The 26,748-nt window shown below is 40.8% G+C and overlaps 1 protein-coding gene across 2 annotated transcripts; it reads left to right on the top strand.

Annotated features, from left to right (window-relative positions):
• Positions 1-244: 244 nt before the first annotated feature.
• Positions 245-26,748, top strand: LOC139542857 (MAP kinase-activated protein kinase 2-like). 2 transcript variants are annotated; one of them, XM_071348785.1, is made up of 10 exons: positions 245-1,162; positions 22,161-22,300; positions 22,373-22,437; positions 22,567-22,646; positions 22,751-22,877; positions 23,068-23,143; positions 23,254-23,378; positions 23,568-23,653; positions 24,879-24,956; positions 25,200-26,748. In XM_071348785.1, the coding sequence occupies exons 1-10, from the start codon at positions 920-922 to the stop codon at positions 25,341-25,343; spliced, it is 1,164 nt and encodes a 387-aa protein (XP_071204886.1). In that variant the 5' UTR covers positions 245-919; the 3' UTR covers positions 25,344-26,748. The 2 variants fall into 2 exon arrangements, with proteins under 2 accessions (XP_071204886.1, XP_071204885.1); XM_071348784.1 differs by having other exon boundaries at positions 24,876-24,956.

Raw genomic sequence — 26,748 nt, 5'->3', positions numbered from 1 at the left:
GCAGCGTTTCATTGTAAATTAATGTAATTCTGCTGTACCAAAATGCAAAAAGACTGTCGGTGTTTTTGAAGCGTGAAGGGCCTTTAAACTGAATTTTGACTGCACTGGGCCTTTAAAATATCCAATCTGTGGGAAGATCTCAATTGTATTCTTCTCGCATCCTACTCGCGTCTTCTCTTCTCTTTCTCGAAACCCATTGGAGGAGACGATCAGAGGGGCGGGACTTCTGTCGTGTCCAATGGGTTTTGAGAAGGATACGAGGAGAGAGGGCGCAAGTAGGTAGAAATGGAGATCTTCCCGGAGAGTAGTCTCGAGCTAGCTAAACGTGTGAGGTCATTATGACATGTCGGTAGCGAGAGTGGGGGAAAAAAACAAACAAGATACAACCTGAAAGTCGTGTCGACTGAGTCGTTCGATACTGAAGTGTGAAGATTTTATTCAGTGGGAGCTACCTTGAAAAGATAGAAAAGCCACCCATACTGGACAAGATAAACACATGTTCAAAGAACGGAAAGCGGATGCTTAACGAAAAAAAGCTCCTCCTATTTCTGGTGGTGACTTCACTTCAATGCAGGTGGTAGAGTGTCGAAACGAGTGAATTTAGAAGCTTCAGAGAGTTAGCTTTGTCGCAAGAACTTTGAATATTAAGGGACGGTTCATGAGCAAGTAGCTTAACCAATACGCGTGTTAGCTAGCAATCTAACTAAAGTTATTTTAAGGCCACTTGAGTCTCGACTGGAATTTGGCACTGAGGTATTAATTGTATAACTAGCTAACGTTAGCATGCGAGTTTGACCACATATCAGCAGGTAGCTAGCATTAGGAAACCACTTTTTTTTTTTTTTTTTACTGAGGATTTCCCTGCGGTAAAATTGGAATAGTTATAAGTGAACCCGCTCTCTCAAACCAAATCAGAACAATGTTATCGAACGCTCAGAACCAGAACCAACCGGCCTTTCCGAACCAGCAACAACAGCAAGCGCCAAATCTGAACTCTGCCCCCTTTCCTCCGTTTTTCGTCAAACCCCACAACCCTCTTCAAATAAAAAAGAATGCCATAACTGACGACTACAAAGTTACAAGTCAAGTCCTTGGCATGGGCATAAATGGGAAAGTATTGGAGATATTCCAAAAAGGAAGTGGAGATAAATACGCTCTGAAGGTAAATGTGTTTTGTGCATTCTTGTGATTTGAGACTGTATACTAAAACGTAAACCGTCCAAGTAAAACAATGTAATTTTAAAGAATGGGGCTTTTATAGCCGTGCATATTTGAGAACTCAATCGAGTATGATTATTTTTCCCCCCATCCCACTTATGAATGACCAATTATGGTATTGTACTGCCATTCTGCAAAAGTTCTTTCATTTGGACAGAAAAAATGCTGAGGAATTCCTCAAAACATACCCACGCTTTTCAAAGCACACAATACACCACCTTATTCCATTTCCAGAGTGGCATTTGAATAAGTTCACGAGTATCACTTGCAACTTTGTTACCATATAATGTTATCAATGTGATTGATCTATCTGAAGGCGAGAGAAACGCACACCTGTTTAGGCGCGGCGCTGGTTAGCGGAGTATAATATTTGAAAAAGAAAAGGAGAACTCCACACTAGGAGCTCTGATGCAATAATTTTATAACCAACATTTCGATCCTGTCAAGGTTGGTTGTAAAATTATTGAATCTGAGCTCCTAGGGTGTGCAGCTCTCCTTTTCTTTATCAATGTGATATAGCCTAAGCCTAGATGATTTGAAGTGCACTAGGTCTGTTGCACAGACATTTTCAGTGAGTGCATTTTATTGTGTTCAAGTTTTCAATTCCATTTGAGTGAGAAAGAAATCTGTTTACTCCTATACTGCTCACAAGAGAGCTGACCAGAGTACCGTTGAGGCCTAGTTAATCTCTTGTGGGTGCCACTTCCTCTGAGTCCCTGACTGTACACTAGAAATCCTATGATTCATATCTGACCATCAGGATTGCTGATAATGTAATCAAGAGCAATGATTTGCTCTAATGTCATCCTCTCCTCTCACTTTAAAATGGGAAAACTTTCTGATCCTATTTGAATGTCTGCATTTAGGCCTAGTTGGTGCTGTTTAGTGTCAACATTGCTTTCAACCAGGGCTTTTCTTTGCTGGTGATCGTCATACCGCAGCTGTCATTCTGGTCCCCAAATAGCTCTGGCCTCTTGTCTACCCTGAAGCAGATATGGAAACTAACAAAAGGTCTTCTGCTGCCATTATTTATTGTTTCATTGTTTATTAATTACTCTGAAAAATTAAAGCACATTGTGTCTAACACATTATCATTGATCTGTAGGCCTATTTATATAACACAGTTAAATAGTCATTCTGTGTCTTTGCCCTGACATTATTGACTTAGTAGGCTGGGCTTCAGGTACAGGCATATTCAGCAACTGTCAGATTCAATGAGTCACGAATAATCCATTGTTTGTGAAAATATGTCTCGGAATAAAACTAATCCGTTTCTTTTGTGCTATCAGCTTTTATAACAGAGGTTCCCAGGAACTTTTCAGAAAAAGGCTGATGTTTTTCGAAAAATGACAACTGTTATTTCTGAAATTCAGAAACTGATATGCCACTAATTTGTTCGCTTCAATGCATTGTTCTTTGTCGACCCTAAGAATCTCTAGATCATTGACAGACTTGAAACAAACAGATGTCCCATGCTGATTTCTAAGTTTCCCAGATAAGCCCTAAACAATAGCAGCATCCTGCAACCTCTCTCCATTCACCTCACACCCTCATCTCACAGACACACTCTTACCTTCTTTCATTGCCACTCAGGGCAGTGTTTCTGCCTGCTGAGCCCCAGTGTTAGCCTTCAGGCAGAGATAATTGATAACTTCCACAGATATTTCCTCAGTCTGCTCCTCTGGGATCTATTGGTCAGCCCTGATGCATGTATCCCCCTCCTGCTCTGATTGGGCGACAAGGGTTGATGGCATTGTGGTGCTGAGCACAGCTTGACTTTGCAGTGGAGATGAGGATGAGTTGTCAGATGTGTATATGGCAGCGGTGTCAAACTCATTCCATGGAGGGCCTAGTATCTAGCTTGTATCACATCCGGCCGTGATTGGCAGTCCCATAGGGCGGTGCACAGTTGGCCGGGGTAGGCCGTCATTGTAAATAAGAATTTGTTCTTAACAGACTTACCTCGTTAAATTAAAAAAATAAAACCGCAGGCTTTTCCCTTTCAATTAAGCCCTAGACTACCAGGTATGGGGAGTTCCTTACTAATTAGTGACCTTAATTCATCAATCAAGTGCAAGGGAGGAGCGAAAACCCGCTCTCGGCCCTCTGTGGAATGAGTTTGATACCTCTGGTATATGGGTTTATCGATCAGCTTGTAATGTTGTATTGTGACTATAGCTCGGTCATATGGACAGAAATCCATATCGCAATAAATTGACAGAATTAATGACGATACTTTTAACTTTTTAAAAACCTTTTAAACTACTATTAGTTTGTTGTAGCCATCAATTGTCCCATTAACAATAACCCATGTTAGCAAACTTATTTCATTTCAAACTTTTCTCTAGTAACACATTTCTCTAGTATAGGCTACTTATCGTAATGAACGATATCAGGAAAATGCTCACGATAAGTGGTTGTTTGCCGTTCAGTTTCGGTTTATCGCCCCCCCCAGCTCTAATTGTGACCAGGGCTTTGACTCTCAGGCCCCTTAAACCGGTATGCTGTAGAAGGGCTTCATTCAGTGCTGTATTTTACAAATTGCCTTTAGGAGGAATTGCACAAGAACAGATGTCATTCTTTCTTTCCCACATAGTCTATATAAGGCTAAAGATTTATATATCTGAATAAAGACTCAAGATCATGAACCTCTGAATATTTGTGACCTCTCAAATCCTTCCTTTTCTACTGCGTCCAAAGTCTTGAGGATGAGCGCTTTGCTTTTAGGCTTAGTCTACACCCTTTCCTCCGCTGCACGGGCCAGGCTAATACTATTAGGCCTAATGGGGATAGAGAGAAGAGCACATGTTCCCTTAAAACATTTGAGTAATTGGCCACTGCTTTGTTCTTACTCTACCTTAAAGTGCAACTGAAATCAATAAACAACTTTTCTGATCAAAAACGGCCTATGTGGCATCAATATTAGTCAAACATTTATTCTAGTGTCAAAATTGACTACAAAGTAAGTAGCATAATTTTGGTCAGTCTCATCCAAAATTGAGTTTTGTCATGAGTTACTTTAGGGTTGGGTTTTGATTTTGACAATTCTCACTTGCCCACTAACACCAGGATACACAGCTGCGGTGATTGTGCTCTATACAATCCTACCGCAGAACACAGACAGTAGGACAGACCAGCCCAGCAGCAATGTTCACTTATTTACTTGATGTAAATTTGAGTGACTAAAACCTCTGCAAAAATGTCAATGACAGAATTTTTTTTATATATATTTTTTTATATGTATCTTAGATTCATTCTGACTATTTTGAGGAAGTGATACTGGCTTTGTTCCTATGTCTCATGGGTGGACTAACACCATTAACTGCCACATTGAACCCCCCCAGACTGAAATGTTTTTCTTTAAAGAGCGACAGAGAGAACATGTGGAATCGGTGCATTTAGTCGCTCAAAGTCCAGTTCATCTACGATCTGAAGCTGAAAGGTTTACTATTAGTAACCCCATCCTTGCTGTCTCTTCCTTCCCTGCTTGGCCCGTCGTAATACTATTAGGCTTTTTCTCCCCCAGCTATGTCTAAAGCATAAAACAACCTGAGAATCTGACTGTTGGTTGGTGCATCACAGTAGGAGGCCTTCTTTTGCTAGAACAAAAGATGTACCTGCTGTGTACCGACAAACCTGCTGTTTTTACTTGTGGATTCACAATGCTCGGCAGTGGCCGATAACTTAACTTTGAGCCAATCAGAGGGTAGGAACCTCCGTGTGGGGGAACTGACAGCATTGTTCTAACTAAAACAATAAAGCTGCAAAAAAATTCTAGAGCAATTCTTTAACTCCTTAGACATATAAGATTTTTCTCCTTGAATGATTTTTGATCATGTTTTTTTATTAGCTAGCTAACGTTAGCTTGCTAACTGAGCAAAGTAGTCACACACTTCTTATGAAATTAATGGAGTGGTAAGTGCAGCACAATGCACATGACACTAAATGCTTTACCAAGCTAACTATCTCGCCACTGTAGCTAGTAACATAATTCAATCACAATAGATTAGTTTCCATGGCGTAGCTGGCTGCCAAGAGTCAATGCAGTGTCTTTACCTAGCTAGCACAACAGCTAGCGAGTCATGCTAACGTTAGCCAGCTAGCAAAAATGTATATATGGGCTGTATGTGTTTATGGACAGTGAATATAATTGTTTCTTTGATCTCGCTAGCTTGTTATATATCAGCTAGCTAGAAAACATTGACTAGACCAGGGGTATTCAACTCTTACCCTACGAGGTCCGGATCCTGATGGTTTTCTGTTCTATCTGAAAATTAAATCAACCTGTCCCAGGTCTAAATCGGTCCTGGATTTTAGAGGGGGAAAATGAAGAAACGCTGTGGAACTGGCGTCAAGGTCCAGAGTTGAGTTTGAGGGGACTAGACCCTAAAGCAACACAGACATCCATTGCCAAACAATGCCACTGCCACCTGGTTTGGAGTATTTTAACAGGGCTTTGGCTGACGACTTTAAGGTATTTGCTGTGTGAACACAAAAGACATTGACTGCTGACACTCTGTACAGAGGTGCTAAGTACTGTCGGCAGGCAAACATTTTGACAGTCCTTCCGGTGTTTGAGCTCTAAAAGTAGCCTGGCGCGAGAGGCCAGAGATGACTGGAGGATTATTCGGTCTGGATTTGTACAGCACCATGCTCCACGCAGACACTCAACTTTTATTGGGCAGGTGTCCTGAGACAGACAAACCAGAGGAGAGACCTCCCTGGAATGACGAACCACCATTTTAGATGGCCTTTCCCTCTTTGGATAGGGGTTTGCCTACTAGCCTACCCTCAGATCTGTACGTGCTTTAGCCTCTTATCAAGTGGGCTCTTGAGCATAGTACTGTATGAATCGCCTGCTGTGTGTGTGTGTATATATGTGTCAGAGATTCTGTGCTGGAAATGGAACAACATTGCCCTTCCCGACAGTGTCCTTTCAGGGGCTGTTGTGTAAGCAGAGCAGATTCTTCCCTGTCTGCAAATGCCTGTCGGTATACGGCCAATGGCTAGGCTGTCTGTGAGGAGGGATGAGACTCCTTCCTGTTTTTGCCTGTATGAATTATCAGCTAACCGGAATAGCAGAATACTGAATCTTACGATTTAAAACTGACTGGGCTGGTAGTGTTCTCCCCTGATTTAAAATACATTTCAGCAGACCTGAAATTTGGTCAGTGCCCAAATTTTTTGTGGACGGAACATTGGTCACGACATCTAAAAAATATAGATGTTGTGACTAGTGATGCACCGATATGACATTTTTGGCCGATATCGATGTCCGGTTATGTTCCTTGCCCCAAAAAACTTTTTGTGACCTTTTAAGCGTTCTAGTATAGTTAACACACACACACACACTTGGACGCAGCGGTCTAAGGCAACGCATCTCAGTGCAAGAGGCGTCACTACAGTCCCTGGTTCGAATCCAGGCTGTATCACACCAGGCTGTGATTGGGAGTCCCATAGGGCGGTGCATAATTGGCCCAGCGTCGTCTGGGTTAGGCCGTCATTGTAAATAAGAATTTGTTCTTAACTGACTTGCCTAGTTAAATAAAGTTTGCTCACACCACACTGACCAAAAAGTTATTTTGTTGGCATTTACGTATATCCCCATTACCAGTAAAACATCATCAAAACCTATTTCTTTCACTTGCTGTGCTGTTTCGTTGTTCATTTGTTCAGTCATTTCATTCTCAATCAGGATTTCTATGGAACGCCATATGCGTGTCAAAAAAATATACATGTCAAATAACTAGAGGTCGACTGATTTTATGATTTTTCAACGGCGATACCGATTTATTGGAGGACCAAAAAAAGCCGATTTATATAAAAAATCGTCTGATTTAATCGGTATCAGCTTTTTTTGGTCCTCCAATAAATCGGTATCGCCGTTGAAATATATACTTGTAATAATGGCAATTACAACATTACTGAATGAACAATGAACACTTTTATTTTAACTTAATATAATACATCAATAAAATCAATTTAGTCTCAAATAAATAATGAAACGTGTTCAATTTGGTTTAAATAATGCAAAAACTAACACGGAACCCAAACCGGCTGCGCTATCGTGCATAAATGTATTTTGCCCCCCCACACCAAACGCGATCACGACAAGCAGGTTAAAATATCAAAACAAACTCTGAACCAATGACATTAATTTGGGGACAGGTCGAAAAGCATTAAACATGTATGGCAATTTAGCTAGCTAGCTTGCTCTTGCTAGCTAACGTTAATTTGTCCTATTTAGCTAGCTTGCTGTTGCTAGCTAATTTATCCTGGGATATAAACATTGAGTTGTTATTTTAACTGAAATGCACAAGGACCTCTACTCCGACAATTAATCCACACATAAAACGGCCAACCGAATCGTTTCTAGTCATCTCTCCTCCTTCCAGGCTTTTTCATCTTTGAACTTATATGGTGATTTGCATCTAAACTTTCATTGTATTTCCACGACAACCGGCAACAAAGTTCGTCTTTCAATCACCCACGTGGGTATAACCAATGAGGAGATGGCACGTGGGTACCTGCTTCTATGAACCAATGAGGAGATGGGAGAGGCAGGACTTGCAGCGTGATCTGCGTCAGAGATTGGAATGGGTTCTATTTTAGCCCTTGGCGTCGCAGATGCTCGTTGGCGCAATAATTGAATAACATGGATTTCTAAATTTATTTTGCGACGCTCGCGCACACGGCAGGTCCGATCTGGTCAGCATGTAAGTGTTGGAGAAGAAAGTAAAAGTGCAATATGTGCCATGTAAAAAAGCTAACGTTTAAGTTCCTTGCTCAGAACATGAGAACATATGAAAGCTGGTGGTTCCTTTTAACATGAGTCTTCAATATTCCCAGGTAAGAAGTTTTAGTTTGTAGTTATTACAGGACTATTTTTCTCTATACCATTTGTATTTCATATACAGTGGGGAGAACAAGTATTTGATACACTGCTGATTTTGCAGGTTTTCCTACTTACAAAGCATGTAGAGGTCTGTAATTTTTATCATAGGTACACTTCAACTGTGAGAGACGGAATCTAAAACAAAAATCCAGAAAATCACATTGTATGATTTTTAAGTAATTAATTTGCATTTTATTGCATGACATAAGTATTTGATCACCTACCAACCAGTAAGAATTCCGGCTCTCACAGACCTGTTAGTTTTTCTTTAAGAAGCCCTCCTGTTCTCCACTCATTACCTGTATTAACTGCACCTGTTTGAACTCGTTACCTGTATAAAAGACACCTGTCCACACACACAATCAAACAGACTCCAACCTCTCCACAATGGCCAAGACCAGAGAGCTGTGTAAGGACATCAGGGGTAAAATTGTAGACCTGCACAAGGCTGGGATGGGCTACAGGACAATAGGCAAGCAGCTTGGTGAGAAGGCAACAACTATTGGCGCAATTATTAGAAAATGGAAGAAGTTGAAGATGATAGTCAATCACCCTCGGTCTGGGGCTCCATGCAAGATCTCACCTCGTGGGGCATCAATGATCATGAGGAAGGTGAGGGATCAGCCCAGAACTACACGGCAGGACCTGGTCAATGACCTGAAGAGAGCTGGGACCACAGTCTCAAAGAAAACCATTAGTAACACACTACGCCGTCATGGATTAAAATCCTGCAGCGCATGCAAGGTCCCCCTGCTCAAGCCAGCGCATGTCCAGGCCCGTCTGAAGTTTGCCAATGACCATCTGGATGATCCAGAGGAGGAATGGGAGAAGATCATGTGGTCTGATGAGACAAAAATAGAGCTTTTTGGTCTAAACTCCACTCGCCCTGTTTGGAGGAAGAAGAAGTATGAGTACAACCCCAAGAACACCATCCCAACCGTGAAGCATGGAGGTGGAAACATCATTCTTTGGGGATGCTTTTCTGCAAAGGGGACAGGACGACTGCACCGTATTGAGGGGAGGATGGATGGGGCCATGTATCGCGAGATCTTGGCCAACAACCTCCTTCCCTCAGTAAGAGGATTGAAGATGGGTCGTGGCTGGGTCTTCCAGCATGACAACGACCCGAAACATACAGCCAGGGCAACTAAGGAGTGGCTCCGTAAGAAGCATCTCAAGGTCCTGGAGTGGCCTAGCTAGTCTCCAGACCTGAACCCAATAGAAAATCTTTGGAGGGAGCTGAAAGTCCATATTGCCCAGCGACAGCCCCGAAACCTAAAGGATCTGGAGAAGGTCTGTATGGAGGAGTGGGCCAAAAAACCCTGCTGCAGTGTGTGCAAACCTGGTCAAGAACTACAGGAAACGTATGATCTCTGTAATTGCAAACCAAGGTTTCTGTACCAAATATGAAGTTCTGCTTTTCTGATGTATCAAATACTTATGTCATGCAATAAAATGCAAATTAATTACTTAAAAATCATACAATGTGATTTTCTGGATTTTTGTTTTAGATTCCGTCTCTCACAGTTGAAGTGTACCTATGATAAAAATTACAGACCTCTACATGCTTTGTAAGTAGTAAAACCTGCAAAATCGGCAGTGTATCAAATACTTGTTCTCCCCACTGTACCTTTGACTATTGGATGTTCTAATAGGTACTTTATTGCCAGCCTAATCTCGGGAGTTGATAGGCTTGAAGTCATAAACATTGCGAAGAGCTGCTGGCAAACGCAGGTGTGCTGTTTGAATGAATGCTTACGAGCCTGCTGCTGCCTACCACCGCTCAATCAGACTGCTCTATGAAATCATAGACATAGTTATAATAACACACAGAAATACGAGCCTTAGGTCATTAATATGGTCGAATCTGGAAACTATAATTTCGAAAATAAAATGTTTATTCTTTCAGTGAAATACGGAACGGTTCCGTATTTTATCTAACGGGTGGCATCCATAAGTCTAAATATTGCTGTTACATTGCACAACCTTCAATGTTATGTCATTGGATTAGCAAATTAGTTCACAACGAGCCAGGCGGCCCAAACTGTTGCATATACCCTGACTCTGCGTGCAATGAACGCAAGAGAAGTGACACAATTTCCCTAGTTTAATATTGCCTCCTAACATGAATTTCTTTTAACTATATATGCAGGTTTAAAAATATATTCTTCTGTGTATTGATTTTAAGAAAGGCATTGATGTTTATGGTTAGGTACATTCGTGCAACGATTGTGCTTTTTTCGCAAATGCACTTTTGGTAAATCATCCCCCGTTTGGCGAAGTTGGCTGTCTTTGTTAGGAAGAAATGGTCTTCACACATGTTTGCAACGAGCCAGGCGGCCCAAACTGCTGCATATACCCTCACTGTTGCACAGAACGCAAGAGAAGTTACACAATTTCCCTAGTTAAAAGAAATTCATGTTAGCAGGCAATATTAACTAAATATGCAGGTTTAAAAAATATTTACTTGTGTATTGATTTTAAGAAAGGCATTGATGTTTATGGTTAGGTACACATTGGTGCAACGATAGTGCTTTTTTCGCGAATGCGCTTGTTAAATCACCCGTTTGGTGAAGTAGGCTGTGATTCAATGATAAATTAACAGGCACCGCATCGATTATATGCAACGCAGGACAAGCTAGATAAACTAGTAATATCATCAACCATGTGTAGTTTGATTGTTTTTCATAAGATACGTTTAATGCTAGCTAGCATCTTACCTTGGCTCCTTGCTGCACTCGCATAACAGGTAGTCAGCCTGCCACGCAGTCTTCTCGTGGAGTGCAATGTAATCGTCCGTGTCCAAAAATGCAGATTACCGATTATGACAACTTGAAATCAGCCCTAATTAATCGTCCATTCCGATTAATCAGTCGACCTCTACAAATAACACTATTTGACATGTCAAATAAGCTTGTTGACCAATCAGGACTTGAATATGACTGCACGTCACATTTAATGCGTTCATACATTTTTTTTACGTAGTTATTACATATTGATTACACTCACTCGTATTTTATATGTCACAACGATTCATCGATATGTATGCTATGATGCTGGTAAAGTTGTCTTGCACACCTACAGTGCTGGTCATAAAATAAAAGCTAGCTAGCTCATGGATGCAAACAATGTTCTTCCTCATAAACATAGCAAAACAACATCTGTTTCAGTAGCTATAGCCAGGTATCATCTAAAATAACCCTAATTTATAAGACAGTTCTTATTTGATTAATGGTGGTCGGACCATCTATGTGAAGCTAGCCACAATAGTGGACTTTGCGGTTAGCTTTCAAAATAAAAGTATGTAATTGACAGTGATGCAAATTAATACAAATAGTATAGTTATGCCATAATTGAATAGATCATGCAAAATAAGGCTGGAATGTTATGTAAAATCAACAAAAGACAATTTTGTTAAGTTGACAATGTTGAAATCACACTGGATCTATTATACTTTAGAATTGCATTGGGGGCATACTTATTTAACAGCCTTACCCCATGTCATTCATCCACAATCCATAGGTATCAGTCTACTCAGTGACATCCAGAAAAACATATTAGCATCGTAGCTCTTATTGCGGGACTCTGAAACAACGGAGTAGAGCCACATTTATTTTCAACCTATGTGTATTGAACACTGGGAGGACGTTGGGAAAAAATATATTGGGTATTGAGTAGACTGATACCCCATTTTATTGATCCCCAATCCTTAGGTAAAGCTGTACTGTGCAATATGAATGTCAATACACCCAATAGGCTGACTGGGGAGGTGATTTCACACGTTCACAGTCCTACGATAAGACCTACAATGCTAATATTTGCGTAAACTCTGGCCGGTCTTTGCTTGTTTGCAGACTTTTTTGTACAACTTTGACAGTGCTACTGATAGTAGTGGGGGCGCCTGGCCTGCAATTGCAAATTCTGCACACACAACATTCTATAATATAACTGTTATTTGATGTGTCAAGTTAAAGGCTTATTTAATGCATCATAGTGTTATTTGACGTGTATCTTTTTTAACATGCTTAGACCCAAATGGCGTTCCAAAGTATGTTGTGAAGCTAATAGCAGTGACGCTAATACTGTGTAACTCCGGTAGGGAAACATCTGAAAAATAGTGCACTTGGTAGTGTGTACCGGTGCTCGACCAGTCGCGAAAGCCAACATCACCGACGACAGAGAACGGTTGATTGTCAAGGGCAATGAATTCCATTATCTTGGCGATTTAAGGGATTTCTCCTTTGAGTTGTCTCGCTGAAATTTTCTGTTTTGCCAGTGTAGCGCAAAATGTTATGTGGCGTCATTACGTCATGTACCTACGTTTTATATAGGTATGCACGGCAGCTTTGACATTGGTTTTGCACATCGGCATTAAACTAGACATCGGGCCGATACCGATGTTGGCATTTTTAGCCAATATCGTCCGATTCCGATATATTGTGCATCCCTAGTTGTGACCAATATTCCCTCAAATGTTTTCAGTCACTGAGCAAATTTCAGGTCTGCTGAGCGCAAACTTGAACATTGTGAAAATTCTCTGCAGCTGTGAACACTGGCTGTTCCTGCTTTTAAGTTAGGTTTAAGTGGCCAAGTAGGCTACTGTGTCTATTTGATCATAGTGTAGGCCTACCAGAGTGGTCTACCATAAACTATGGTAAAAATGCATCCCATATAATTTTAACATGGCAATAGCTGTTCTATCATTCAACCTACAGTTGCAGCCAATGTGGTGTTTAATGTAGGCCTACATTCCATGAGACATTTGAAAAAAAACATGCAGGGCTTCACATTAACCTGTTTATCCACTTGTCCTTCAGACAAGGTGACTCAACATGTTTGGTTTGGATGAAAACACTTTACAAAATAAAATAAACAGAATCAGACACATTATGCTACCCCTCTGTCTATTGGCTACTTAACTTATTCAAGGCTGTCTCAAAATACAACACTGCCCCTTTAAGACAAACCAGATCTTTACCTGACTTGCTTTTCAAAGATGTCTAGAAATCAGCACATTTTGTGCAATTGTAGGACGACCGCCCCCCCCCCCCAAAAAGTAAATGGCACAACAACAAAAAAGTAAATGGCACATCCATATATGGCAATGGTCTATTTGCATATAAGCCTACTGCAGCGCTGATTGGCTATGCCGCACCGGTCTGTGTAGAGTACAGGCTGAATTGTGTGCAATAGAGTCCTACTCCTATGCCTTCTGCCTACAACAACATTTCTTGCATAGTTTGTTTCGGTATGTTGCGTTGAAAGTGGCTAATATTGCATTGATTCGATCACAATTGACACTGTAAAGGGAAACATTGATAGTGTTAACTAACAGGGAAAACTCTAGAAAGTTGAGTGAAGTTCAATCTCCTGCTTCTCTCCATGGGCTGGTATTTATTCTGCTCTTTGTGCAGTTCTCATTGCAAGGCTCAGGTAGCCCATAAACATGTCTGACGTGTGTGGGTACATACGCGTGGGTGGTGTGTGTTATGCTGAGGGAATGACAGTGCCAGCTGTACAGAGCCCCCTCCTCCCAGGGATACTGAATGACGTCAGGGAGTGACTCTTGTTTGTTGATGTGCAAGTGGGTAGGCTACAAATTGGGGTTTGGCACTATTCAGATTTTCATAACTTAAACCGTTTCTGTATCAAACCGGGTATACGGTATTACTGGAAGTGCACGCAAGGGGCACCATTACATTTTATTTTATATACAGTACCAGTCAAATTCGGACACCTACTCATTCCAGGGTTTTTCTTTATTTTTACTATTTTCTACATTGTAGAATAATAGTAAAGACATCAAAACTATGAAATAACACACGAGATCATGTAGTAACCAAAAAATTGTTAAACAACTCAAAATATATTTGAATCTTCAAGTAGCCACCTTTTGCCTTGATGACAGCTTTGCACACTCTTGGCATTATCTCAACCAGCTTCATGAGGTAGTCACCTGGAATGCATTTCAATTAACAGGTATGCCTTGTTGAAAGTTAATTTGTGCTAATTCTTTCCTTAATGCTTTTACCAAATAGCCCTATTTGGTAAAAGACCAAGTGCATATTATGTCAAGAACAGCTCAAATAAGCAAAGAGAAACGGTAGTCCATCATTACTTTAAGACATGAAGGTCAGTCAAAGCGGATAATTTCAAGAACTTTGAACAGTCGCAAAAACCATCAAGCGCTATGATGAAACTGGCTCTCATGAGGGTTGCCACAGGAAAGGAAGACCCAGAGTTACCTATGCTGCAGAGGATAAGTTCATTAGAGTTACCAGCCTCAGAAATTGCAGTCAAAATAAATGCTTCAGAGTTCAAGTAATAGACACATCTCAACATCAACTGTTCAGAGGAGCCTGTGTGAATCAGGCCTTCATGGTCGAATTGCTGCAAAGAAACCACTACTAAAGGACACCAATAAGAAGATACTTGCTTGGGCCAAGAAACACGAGCAATGGGCATTAGAAAATCTGTCCTTTGGTCTGGAGTACAAATTAGAAGTTTTTGGTTCCAACCGCTGTGTCTTTGTGAGACGCAGAGTAGGTAAATGGATGATCTCTGCATGTGTGGTTCCCACCATGAAGCATGGAGGAGGAGGTGTGATGGTGTGCTTTGATGGTGACACTGTCAGTGAATAATTTAGAATTAAAGGCACACTTAACCAGCATGGCTACCTCAGCATTCTGCAGTAATACGCCATCCCATCTGGTTTGTGCTTAGTCCCACTGTCATTTGGTTTCAACAGGACAATGACACAACACACCTCCAGGCTGTGTAAGGGCTATTTGACCAAGGAGAGTGATGGAGTACTGCATCAGAAGACCTGGCCTCCACAATCACCCGGCCTCAACCCAATTGAGATGGTTTGGGATGAGTTGGACCGCAGAGTGAAGGAAATTAAGCCGACAAGTGCTCAGCGTATATGGGAACTCCTTCAAGACTGTTGGAAAAGCATTCCTCATGAAGCTGGTTGAGAGAATGCCAAGAGTGTGCAAAGCTGTCATCAAGGCAAAGGGTGGCTACTTTGAAGAAACTCAAATATAAAATCTATTTTGATTTAACACTTTTTGGTTACCACATGATTCCATATGTGTTATTTCATAGTTTTGATGTCTTCACTATTATTCTACAATGTAGAAAATAGCAAAAATAAAGAAAAGCCCTTGAATGAGTATGTGTGTCCAAACCTTTGACTGGTACTATAGATGGATCGATCTTTCTTTTATGCACACATTTTTTTGCCAAGAAGCTTTACCTTGACATCTAGCCACTTAGATAACAAGTTAGCAAACCAAATGCATAGCTGGAGCTTTGACACATCTTACATTTCTTATAGTTATAAATAACTTAGTTATAAGCAGGGGCGTAGCACGCACCCACGGTATTGAAAACCATTCAGTTGGTATTTTGAAATACCCTGATAAACAGTATATCGCCCAAGCCTATTACGCACAGTAAACAGGGCCAGGAGGACGCAACACCACTGACACCTTGGGCCTCGAACCTCCGACATGCATTAAGTGCGAGCTTTCTTTAAGCCTATAAGTGCTGTTCACTTGTAAAAATCAATTTGCCTACTTTTTAGTTGCTCTGGATTTCTGCATGTTCGGGTTTAGTGCATAAAGGACTAGTTGCATTAAGTCAATACCAGGAGTCAAAGGTACTGGGTAATCCCACATTCATACAATACTTTGAGGAGAATACAGTGTTTTTCTTAAATTCCAGAAGAGCCTGAAAGTGGAACTGACAGCGTTTTAAGTACTTCGCAAATATTAAAGACAATCATAATTGTCCATAACCTCAAATTCCGAGTTTATGCTGCCAAACCAACTTTTTATAAGAGGTTTTTAAAAATAGGTCATATCAGGTTGTAAATCATAGCTGGCCTGGTACATTGTTTGCTGCCTCCACCCATTTGGGATGCACTGTTTTTCAGAAAAACGGAGGAATGTAACTAAGGCTGGGAATGTCAATGCTAATTTGATTGTAAGGGCAGTGATAACATGATTAATAGGCTAGCATATCTGTTTATGTAGCTATTTACTTAGGCTCTGTGTTTTTAGCTTGCTAACTTTAGCTAGCTAGCTGCTGGGAGGATGTCATGTCATTGGAGGACTGGGTGAGTGACCAACTTTTTCCACTCGTATTGTTTTTCGGTGGCTACAGCTAGAGATGCAGGTGTCATTTGGTTAGCTAGCAAGAAATGTGAATCGCTATGCTGCACTTGAACGACTACTATCCATTTGGTCATATTCAGCCAGTGTTGCGAGTTCGTAACATGTTAGCAGCCTAACCAGCTCTGCTAGGGTGAGTAAAATGGTCAGTGAGGTGTTCTCTCATTTGCCTGGAAGTATCTAGCCAACTTTAGCCAGTTAGCTTGGGTGCTTGACTGCCACTGTGAGGAACGCTGGGATCATACACCACCATCTACTTTACTGGAGTGTGAGGCCAGTCACGGCCTAACTACATTTAAATGACCTTCATTATTCCTGTTCCTCTATCCCCGAGACTACTGACACACTGGAGGAAATTTACAAAACAATAACTTTAGTTGTCAATCCAATGTATTTGGCATCAATCAAATGGGCGAGCAGGCAAGTTCACATTGTTGTCAAAACGTGGGTTGGGACAAGCATGCATTGGCAGGCAAGCTGCATAAGGAAGATTAGGCTACCCCATTGTTTATCAGTGCAATTTTGACAGCCAACTAGCTGAAAAGATTGAGAGGGTTTGTCTAATGTTCACTCGTTAGAGTTTGGCTCATCTCGCTTTGGCTTGCATTAGTTGATGTTGATGTGCGTACCTGAGGGAGCGCGAGCCAACCTTTTTCATGGTGGTTTGATCAATAGGACTGTAAAGTTCCCAAATGTAAGGGGACTCCTGTGGTATTTGCAGAAATCCATTTGGGTGAATTTTGTGGCTTTTCACGAATGCCTTTGAGCTAAAGTTGCGCTGTTGCTACTGCCTGTATACACAGTCCATTTCAAAGGGACTGATGGCAGGCCTGTGTGGCAATGGCTTATTTGCATAAAGGCCTACTGTAGCTCTGATTGGCTATGGTAACACCGCTCTGCATAGACTCAGGTCTTGGATAAGACATATTTTATGTATTGCCATGTTTAACCCTTAGCCCACAATGGTAGCTTGAATAGGTCTGTTGGTGTGACCGTATTACCATCACACCTGCTGTCAAGAAGGCAGTCAAATTCCGTGTGACCGTTTAGTCATGGTAAGGCGAGCTTCAATGCCATACAACTCTCCTTCCGTGGCCTCCAATTGCTCTTAAATACAAGTAAAACTAAATGCATGCTCTTCAACCGATCGCTACCTGCCCGCCTGTTCAACATCACTACTCTGGACGGCTCTGACTTAGAATATGTGGACAACTACAAATACCTAGGTGTCTGGTTAGACTGTAAACTCTCCTTCCAGACTCACATCAAACATCTCCAATCCAAAGTTAAATCTAGAATTGGCTTCCTATTCCGCAACAAAGCATCCTTCACTCATGCTGCCAAACATACCCTTGTAAAACTGACCATCCTACCAATCCTCGACTTCGGTGATGTCATTTACAAAATAGCCTCCAAAACCCTACTCAATAAATTGGATGCAGTCTATCACAGTGCCATCCGTTTTGTCACCAAAGCCCCATATACTACCCACCACTGCGACCTGTACACTCTCGTTGGCTGACCCTCGCTTCATACTCGTCGCCAAACCCTCTGGCTCCAGGTCATCTATAAGTCTTTGCTAGGTAAAGCTCCGCCTTATCTCAGCTCACTGGTCACCATAGCAGCACCTACCTGTAGCACGCGCTCCAGCAGGTATATCTCACGGGTCACCCCCAAAGCCAATTCCTCCTTTGGTCGTCTTTCCTTCCAGTTCTCTGGTGCCAATGACTGGAACGAACTGCAAAAATCTCTGAAGCTGGAAACACTTATCTCCCTCACTAGCTTTAAGCACCAGCTGTCAGAGCAGCTCATAGATTACTGCACCTGTACATAGCCCATCTATAATTTAGCCCAAACAACTACCTCTTTACCTACTGTATTTATTTATTTATTTTGCTCCTTTGCACCCCATTATTTCTATCTCTACTTTGCACATTCTTCCACTGCAAACCAACCATTCCAGTGTTTTTACTTGCTATATTGTATTTACTTCACCACCATGGCCTTTTTTATATTTTTATTTATTTATATATATATTTTGTTTGCCTTCACCTCCCTTATCTCACCTCACTTGCTCACATTGTATATAGACTTATTTTTCACTGTATTATTGACTGTATGTTTGTTTTACTCCATGTGTAACTATGTGTTGTTGTATGTGTCGAACTGCTTTGCTTTATCTTGGCCAGGTCGCAATTGTAAATGAGAACGTGTTCTCAACTTGCCTACCTGGTTAAATAAAGGGGAAAAAAAATGGTAATTAGTCTTCTCCAAGCTCTGCTGCTGCTGATGGTCATTAGTAGCCTACCAAACTTGCTAACTGCCTGGTACTCAGCACTCTATTGTCCAGTGGTGGAAAAAGTACTCAATTGTCATACTTGAGTAAAAGTAAAGTTAACTTAATTGAAAATGACTCGTGAAAGTCACCCAGTAAAATACTACTTGAGTAAAAGTCTAAAAGTATTTGGTTTTAAATATACTTAAGTATCAAAAGTAAATGTTATTGCTGAAATGTAGTTAAGTATCAATAGTAAATGTATACATTTCAAATTCGTTATATTAAGCAAAACATATGGCACCATTTTTTAAAAATGTTATTATATTTTTTTATTGTTTACGGATAACCAGTGTCGCCCTCCAGCACTCAGACATCATTTACAAACTACGCATTTGTGGTTAGTGTGTCCGCCAGATCAGATGCCGTAGGGATGACCAGGGATGTTCTCTTGATAAGTGTATGAATTGGACCATTTTCCTGTCAAAATGTAGCTAGTACTTTTGGGTGTCAGGGAAAATGTATGGAGTAAAAATTACATTTATTTTCTTTAGGAATGTAGTGAAGTAAAAGTTGTGAAAAATATAAATGGTAAAGTACAGATACCCCAAAAAATGACTTAAGTAGTACTTTATTTTTACTAAAGTACTTTACCCCACTGCTATTGTCCCTCTAACCACTCTGACATCAATGCAAATGTTACGAAAATCTAATCATACACTTCATGATGGCTCATGTTGCGCAACATTTCAATAGTCTATGCAATTGTGCGAGAGAACAGAGTGATGGCCTCTACTAAAAAGAGGGGGTTCAACTTTCTATAGGCTAGGCATTCTATATTTATTTCTCTTACTTTCCTAATGTTAAGCACATTTCTAATTTACAACAGGAGTATAGCCTACCTGGCTGGCATGAAAATAAACCACAGGGAAAAGTGTCCTCCATTCGCTATTAAGTGCGTAGATTACATTTCCGCTGGCTAATATTGTCACCCTTAACTTATATATTACTTGTGAATGATGCCCAGCATAAGAAACAATGCATTTTTTGCGACTTTTTCTAGTCATAGTCACACACCTCATGTAGCCAAGCCCATAGGCCTATATGTTTTAATAAGCTTTAGTGATACAAAGTCGCCAAATAACTTCTTAAAATTAAGTACATTAATCTGCTTTACAGGGGTGTAGAGCATAACTGGCCTAAATAAGCAGAGCGTGAGTTTCAAGTTTGGGAAAGATAATTTTCACCATTAAAAACGCACCTTTTCATAATAAAAGGCATTACATGCCAAATTGCATTTGCGGTCACTTTTGATAATGGGGTTTTCTGCTAATGGAACATTCACGCTCAAATGTTTTGATCTGTTGTCAGCCACATTGCGTAAAAAAAAGTTTTTGATGCTAGTGGTTGTATTAATTTGATTAAATCTCATCCCGCAACTGTCCCAGACTATGTTTGGAATATTTATTTCTCGGACAGAATAGAATAGGTCGACCTTTGTACTATGGGGGATAGTAGAATGAATTAAGCTAGTGTTTTAACTGTTCGTTAGGCCTACTCATCTTGTTCGCTGACAAAGTAAATGTGGACAGTTTTTCCAATATCTTCAATATGCACCTCGGAATTGGATAAGAACACGTAGTTGCGTCCCCGATGTGTCTGCCTTCACTTGTAGCCTGTGAGAAAGACCCGATCATGTGATGGAGCGTGCAGCACTCAGGGAGAAGGGCACACCGGCCACTGGCCGCAAAAGTCATGGATTTCTTATTTTTTTGGGGGATGCATTACAGCCACACAGGATGCGGCCGTGAGATTCTAGGCATTATCAAGTGCTTGTGAAATTGTGAATGAGTGACTGATATAGAGTGTAAAACTTGCACAAAAAACATAAGCAACTTTTCAAATCATCATTAGTCTCATCATACAGCCTTACAATGTATAACAATTCAAAATATAGCCCAACATTTGTAGAATAACTAAAGTTACATTAATCATTCTAAATTAAGCATAAAGAGGAATACCTATTTCTTTGTTAACTGCTCGACACAGAATAGTGTGCGCACTTCCTCAAAATATCCTTTCTATTTTATTCAGCTTTGTTCAAAGTAATGCAACTGAATTCTAAGCAAATCTTGTCTGCTAAAATTGTGTCGCACACAGCCATTTGGCGTAGCCAGATCAGGACCTAACATAAGGACAACTCAGAGTATGCAATTTATGTTCTTCTGAAATATACATTTTCTTCATATCATGCTTCTTTAGACCTGTCTAAAATGAGTAATGGGTTTATTGTGTAGGCTATATAACACATATATATATATATGAGACTTTTTTTTTTTTTATGTAGATGTTCCAAAGGTCTTCATCAGTGGCTTGTGTGTAAGCCAGTAGAAGCTTAATGTGTTTATGTTCATTAACGGTCAGTTACCGTGAGACCGACAGTTATTTGCTTGACAATCACCGGCTGATGAAATTTCGTGAACGCCACAGCCCTAGGTATGACCATCTTAAAACAATTCCATATGTTAGCTTAGAAGCCCTGGGGGTGTATATGAACAGATTTGAATAACATTTCATGTAGCTAAAACACTGTCAGTTATACTTTTAAATGTCAGTCTGTCTCTCTGTGTGTTCCTGAAGCCTTTCCCTACCATGAAACTGCTCTGCTACACGTGACTTAACTGGCCTCTACACTGTTCAAGTCTCAGGATGTGACACAGGCTAGTGGACGTTATCCACAAAGTAATATAGTTTACAGCCAGCTTAATCTGGAGGAAGAACACGTTGGAGAATTGATGCCAATCCAAGATTCCCTTGATTAATGCATCTGACTGTAAAGTGTTTACCAATGTGTGCTTTTGTTTACTAGCCTATCACAGCAGGCACGACGAGGGTTAAGCCTTTACCTTATTCACCAGCTTGGTGTTTCATATAGTATTGTTCTTGCACTCCCAAAGTTGTAAGTAAAGTCTTTAGGTTGCTTAAGGCTGGCTCCGGAGCAGTAGCATCTGGGAAGAAGGGAAATTCTATTATGATGTCTGAGGCTACCGTAATCAGATCTGAATGGCAGAGTCAGGGAAGTGACTACCTCTGGAAGGCTTTTGCTCCGTCATGGTTTGAGGTCTTCTCTAAACTCGTAGTAAACTGATGACTGATGACGGAAAAGCCACTGCGTTGTTTCTCATTTAGAAACAAAGGTGACAAGTTAGACACTGAAAGTTTGAGACCCCTGGCCTGATGCATCCTCAGTAGTTGAGGAAGTGGTACACTAGTCACTGGTTGAGGAGAAATCTAGACTACGTAACCTTCTTTGAAAGATGTCAGCAGCTCGGCTCTGTGTGGTTTACCATAAGCTTGCGTCATTGTTGGTTATTAGTTCAAGCCTAAAAATCCCCTTCTGATGCTGGGTAATTCTGACTCTGTTATATTGCTTTCACTTTTATGTACATTTACATTTACATTTAAGTCATTTAGCAGACGCTCTTATCCAGAGCGACTTACATGTAGAAGGCCTACTGTCTGTTATAATCAGTGGTGATGAGTTGTAACCTCTGATTCCATTCTCACCCTTCTCTCATCTCCTCCCTCTCTTCAGATGCTGCAGGATTGTGCGAAGGCTCGTCGGGAGGTAGAGCTGCACTGGAGGGCGTCGCCCTGCTCTCACATCGTACGCATCATGGACGTCTACGAGAACCTCTACCAGGGCAGAAAATGCCTGCTCATCGTCATGGAGTGGTAGGTCACACATGCGCACACACACACACATCCTTTTAGTCTATGTTATTAAATGTTTTTTCGATCTTAAAGCATGGATGGCGGTGAGCTGTTTAGCCATATTCAAGACAGAGGGAACCAGGCATTCACAGAAAGAGGTAAAGGCATATCTTTTTTTATTTTTTTGACCATTTGAATAATGTCTCCCTTCACTCCACTGGTATTCAACTGTTCACTTGCTCAGTAATGCCTTGAACTCTTTCTCCTCTCTCCCACCCCCTATCTAGAGGCCTCTGACATTATGAAGAGTATAGGTGAAGCCATCCAGTATCTGCATGCCATTGATATTGCTCACAGAGACATCAAGGTAAAGCCTGTCTGAACAGAATTATACCGTACATGCCTTCAGGCAGAACAAATTTTATGTACATGTTTAGTCAAAAAATGTAATGCTTTTTTCCCATCTCTCAGCCAGAGAATCTGTTGTACACCTCCAAAAGGCCAGACGCCCTCCTCAAACTCACCGATTTTGGGTTTGCAAAAGAAATCACCACACTCAACTCCCTGGCAACGCCATGCTACACCCCCTATTATGTTGGTAAGGGCATGCCCCTCGATCTGCATGCTTGCTGTTCAACATGCTTACTGTCTCTGTGGTTTATAATACACCCTACATCTTGTTGGTGTAATTATTCATGAAGACCTCAATGCCATTAATTTACTATGTTCTTTAAATATAATGCTAGAATTTATTTTGTCGTTTGGTTTTTCTCCCTCCTTTATCCCAGCTCCTGAGGTTCTTGGTCCAGAGAAGTACGACAAGTCCTGTGATATGTGGTCTCTGGGCGTCATCATGTATATTCTGTAAGTGATACAAAATAGTTTGACAGCATGAATCATTTCCCAATAGCAGCATTTACAGGACGTAGCATGTTTTGGTTTGTGTAAATGTTCCTCTCCACCTCTCTCCCCAGGCTGTGTGGGTATCCTCCCTTTTACTCCAACCACGGCCTGGCCATCTCCCCAGGGATGAAGAGACGCATCAGGAACGGACAGTACGAGTTCCCAAACCCAGAGTGGTCTGACGTGTCTGAAGAAGGTAATAAAAAGAAGCCAGGGGTATTTATATGGGCCAAATTCAAAATGAATATCATGACATTGATGGGAATTGTGTATAAAAACAATATACATTTTAATTTCACATATACTGCATAGGTGCAGTTTTAATTCTGTATGAATTGCTTACAATAGTTGTAACTCTGATTTCCTGTGTTTTTCTCTCTCCCAGCCAAGCAGCTGATCCGCCACCTGCTGAAGACTGAGCCCACCCAGAGGATGAGCATCACAGAGTTCATGAACCACCCCTGGATCAATGTAAGCACAGCACCCCTCTGTGTTCCCCCTAATATACCCTTTGGCCTAGGTGGTACACCCATTGAGCAACTGTTGCTACAGTGTGTTTTGATCACAATGTAATAGTACAAGCTTATTATTAAGAATATGTACAGAATCCAATACACTGGTGTTAAGTTCTTTTTTGTGATATCTGTACTTTACTATTTATATTTTTGACAACTTTCACTTTTACTTCACTATTTTTCTAAATAAAATAATGTGCATTTTATTTCAATGCCTCTGATCTGGCGGACTCACTAAACACATGCTTCGCTTGTAAATTACGGCTGAGTGTTGGAGTGTGCCCGTGGCTATCTAAAAATAAATAAATGGTGCTGTCTGGTTTGCAGTGGAGTAAAGTATTTAAGTAAAAATACTGAAGTTGTTTTTTTGCTGTATCTTTACTTTACGATTGATCTTTTTGACAACTTCACAACATTCCTAAAGAAAATAATGTACTTTTTACTCGATACATTTTCCCTGACACCCAAAAGTACTCATTACATGTTGAATGCTTAGCAGGACAAGAAAATGGTCCAATTCACACACTTATCAAGAGAACATCCCTGGTTATCCCTACTGCCCCTGATCTGGAGGACTCACTAAACACAAATGCTTTGTTTGTAAATTATGTCTGAGTGATGGAGTGTGCCCCTGACTATCCGTACATAAATAAAAAACAAGAATAGTGCCATCTGGTTTTCTTAATATAAGGACTTTTAAATGATTTATACTTTATTACTTTTGATACTTAAGTATATTTTAAACCAAATACTTAGCATTTTACTGGGTGACTTTTACTTGAGTAATTTTCTATTTCTATTTCTATTCTATTACTTAATAGTAAAGATGCCTTAAGTTAAGGACAAACTCTTATTTACAATGACGGCCTACCCCGGCCAAACCCGGGGTAGGCCGGGTGACGCTGGGGCAATTGTGCGCCGCCCTATCGGACTCCCAATCACAGCCGGTTGTGATACAGCCTGGAACCGAACCAGGGTCTGTAGTGACGCCTCTAGCACTGAAATGCAGTGCCTTAGACCGCTGTGCCCCTCGGGAGCCCTACTTATCAAGTATTCTCCAAGAATTTCTGAATAGTTTTCACATTTCCAGTTTACTCCTATATTCACGTGCCTTGGTTTGACACAATGTGTTTTCTAACGCTATGTGCTAAAGCTAACCCATGCTGGTCTTCCTGCAGCAGTCTATGGAGGTCCCTCAAACCCCTCTCCACACCAGCCGTGTGCTGCAGGAGGAGCAGGACGTCTGGGAGGAGGTCAAGGTGAACACATGCAGACACAGGCACTGTAGTGATTTGATAGTGTTCTTTCTGCTTCTGACTTGGATCCACACGGCTCTTCCATGCTGATTGAGCACAACAATATCCTACTCTAGACTGTACAACATAGAAGCAAACACTCTACACAATTGCGTATTTGCTTCTTTAGATTTTCTATGTGCTTTACACATGATTTGAAATTGTTTCTATGTGATATGCTAATGGTGTTTTTATTTTTGTTACCAGGAGGAAATGACAAGTGCCTTAGCAACCATGAGAGTGGACTATGAGCAAATCAAAATCAAGACCATCAAGGACTCGACCAATCCGCTGCTGATGAAGAGAAGAATGAAGGCAACCAAAGCACTCCCTGAAACACCGGGCCTGTGAAACAGACACACACACACACACTCATGCGGTGAAAGAGAGCTAATAGGACAAGCAGAGATTGTTAAGGGGTGAAAGTCAGAATCTCAATATTTTTTTTCTCCCCATTTTAGGTTTTAACTTAATTTTTAGCAGTTTTATTCTCATCGTTTTACCCCCTTTAATCGTTTTTTTTAACATTGCCATTCAAGGTAAAGAACTATATTTTTTTGTCTGCAAAGAGATCAGATGTTTATCACATGGTATCTGTGAGGCAGTGGGTTTTGTTGTTGTTGATCACTATATGCGAGCCGACAGCACTGTAACTAATTCAGTATCTGACCCATCTGTGTTCTTCAATGTTGATTCCCCTCAGTATTGGCCACATGGTTCTCATGATGATACTGTCGTGGGTAAGTAGCTTAGAGACCATGGAAACATCCAGTTATACTGTGGTTACCCCTGCTTTAAGGATATGGCTATGTCTAATATTTGTTTTCCTGCTATGTACTGGAAACGTTACCTGTGCACTGAAGGGCCACATTAGTTAACTCTTCACAATGGGGGATGCAATGTTTTCTGTTTGTTCAATTGTATGTATTTTAGTTTATTGCTTTAGTTGTCATTCGTTGTATATACTTATTCACACCAACGGTATTCATTTTCTATTTGTTGTGTGGGACTTTTTGTTTGCCATGAACTCTTTGCTTTGTTTTAGATTGGACTTTTGAATTGTATGACTGAAATTTAATGGGTTTTCTTTGTTGGTTGGGTTTGATTTCTTAGCCAACACACCTGTAGCCAGAACTATAACTATAACCACCACCATTAAAGTGGACTGACTGTTTAGAAAGGAAGACTGTGTGCCTTGAGAACATTGGGCCGAATTCTTACTTGAGACCTGTGCACGTAGCCTAACTTTTCACACACCTCCCATTGACGTTATGCGTGATTGACACAAATTCAAGGTCTGTGCACTAGTCTCAAATTTGGATTTTTTTCCCAATGTGATGACAGTGAGGGAATATTCAAGCCACCTTGTGGTAGACAGTAGTGCAGGGACATTGTTATCCAATATCCACCCAATAGAATGAGCTCACAAAAGCCCATAGATGGTGTAGCCCACGTCACTTCTCCTGATGAAAGTCACAGATTAATGCTGATTGCGCTCTTTTGAAAATCTTATCAGAGAATTCTTACTACTGAACTCTATAACATCAGTGTCACTAACTATCGGTTTCAACACATCACCAATAGTGTTGTTCAGGGTTTCTGCTGTGGTAGGTGATGGGGAACACTGAGGGTAAGGGCACCATTGTAATGCATGGGGGTGTGGCGGTACACATATGAAATGTAGCACATCTAGTCTCAAACTGCTGTACTAATGTCCTGGCTGTCTTTTACTGTGGATTAAAACTCGTACAAAGTC

This window comes from Salvelinus alpinus, chromosome 17 (assembly GCF_045679555.1).
Source record: "Salvelinus alpinus chromosome 17, SLU_Salpinus.1, whole genome shotgun sequence".
In the NCBI taxonomy this organism is placed as follows: domain Eukaryota; kingdom Metazoa; phylum Chordata; class Actinopteri; order Salmoniformes; family Salmonidae; genus Salvelinus; species Salvelinus alpinus.
This window is presented reverse-complemented; position numbering and strand designations above follow the sequence as displayed.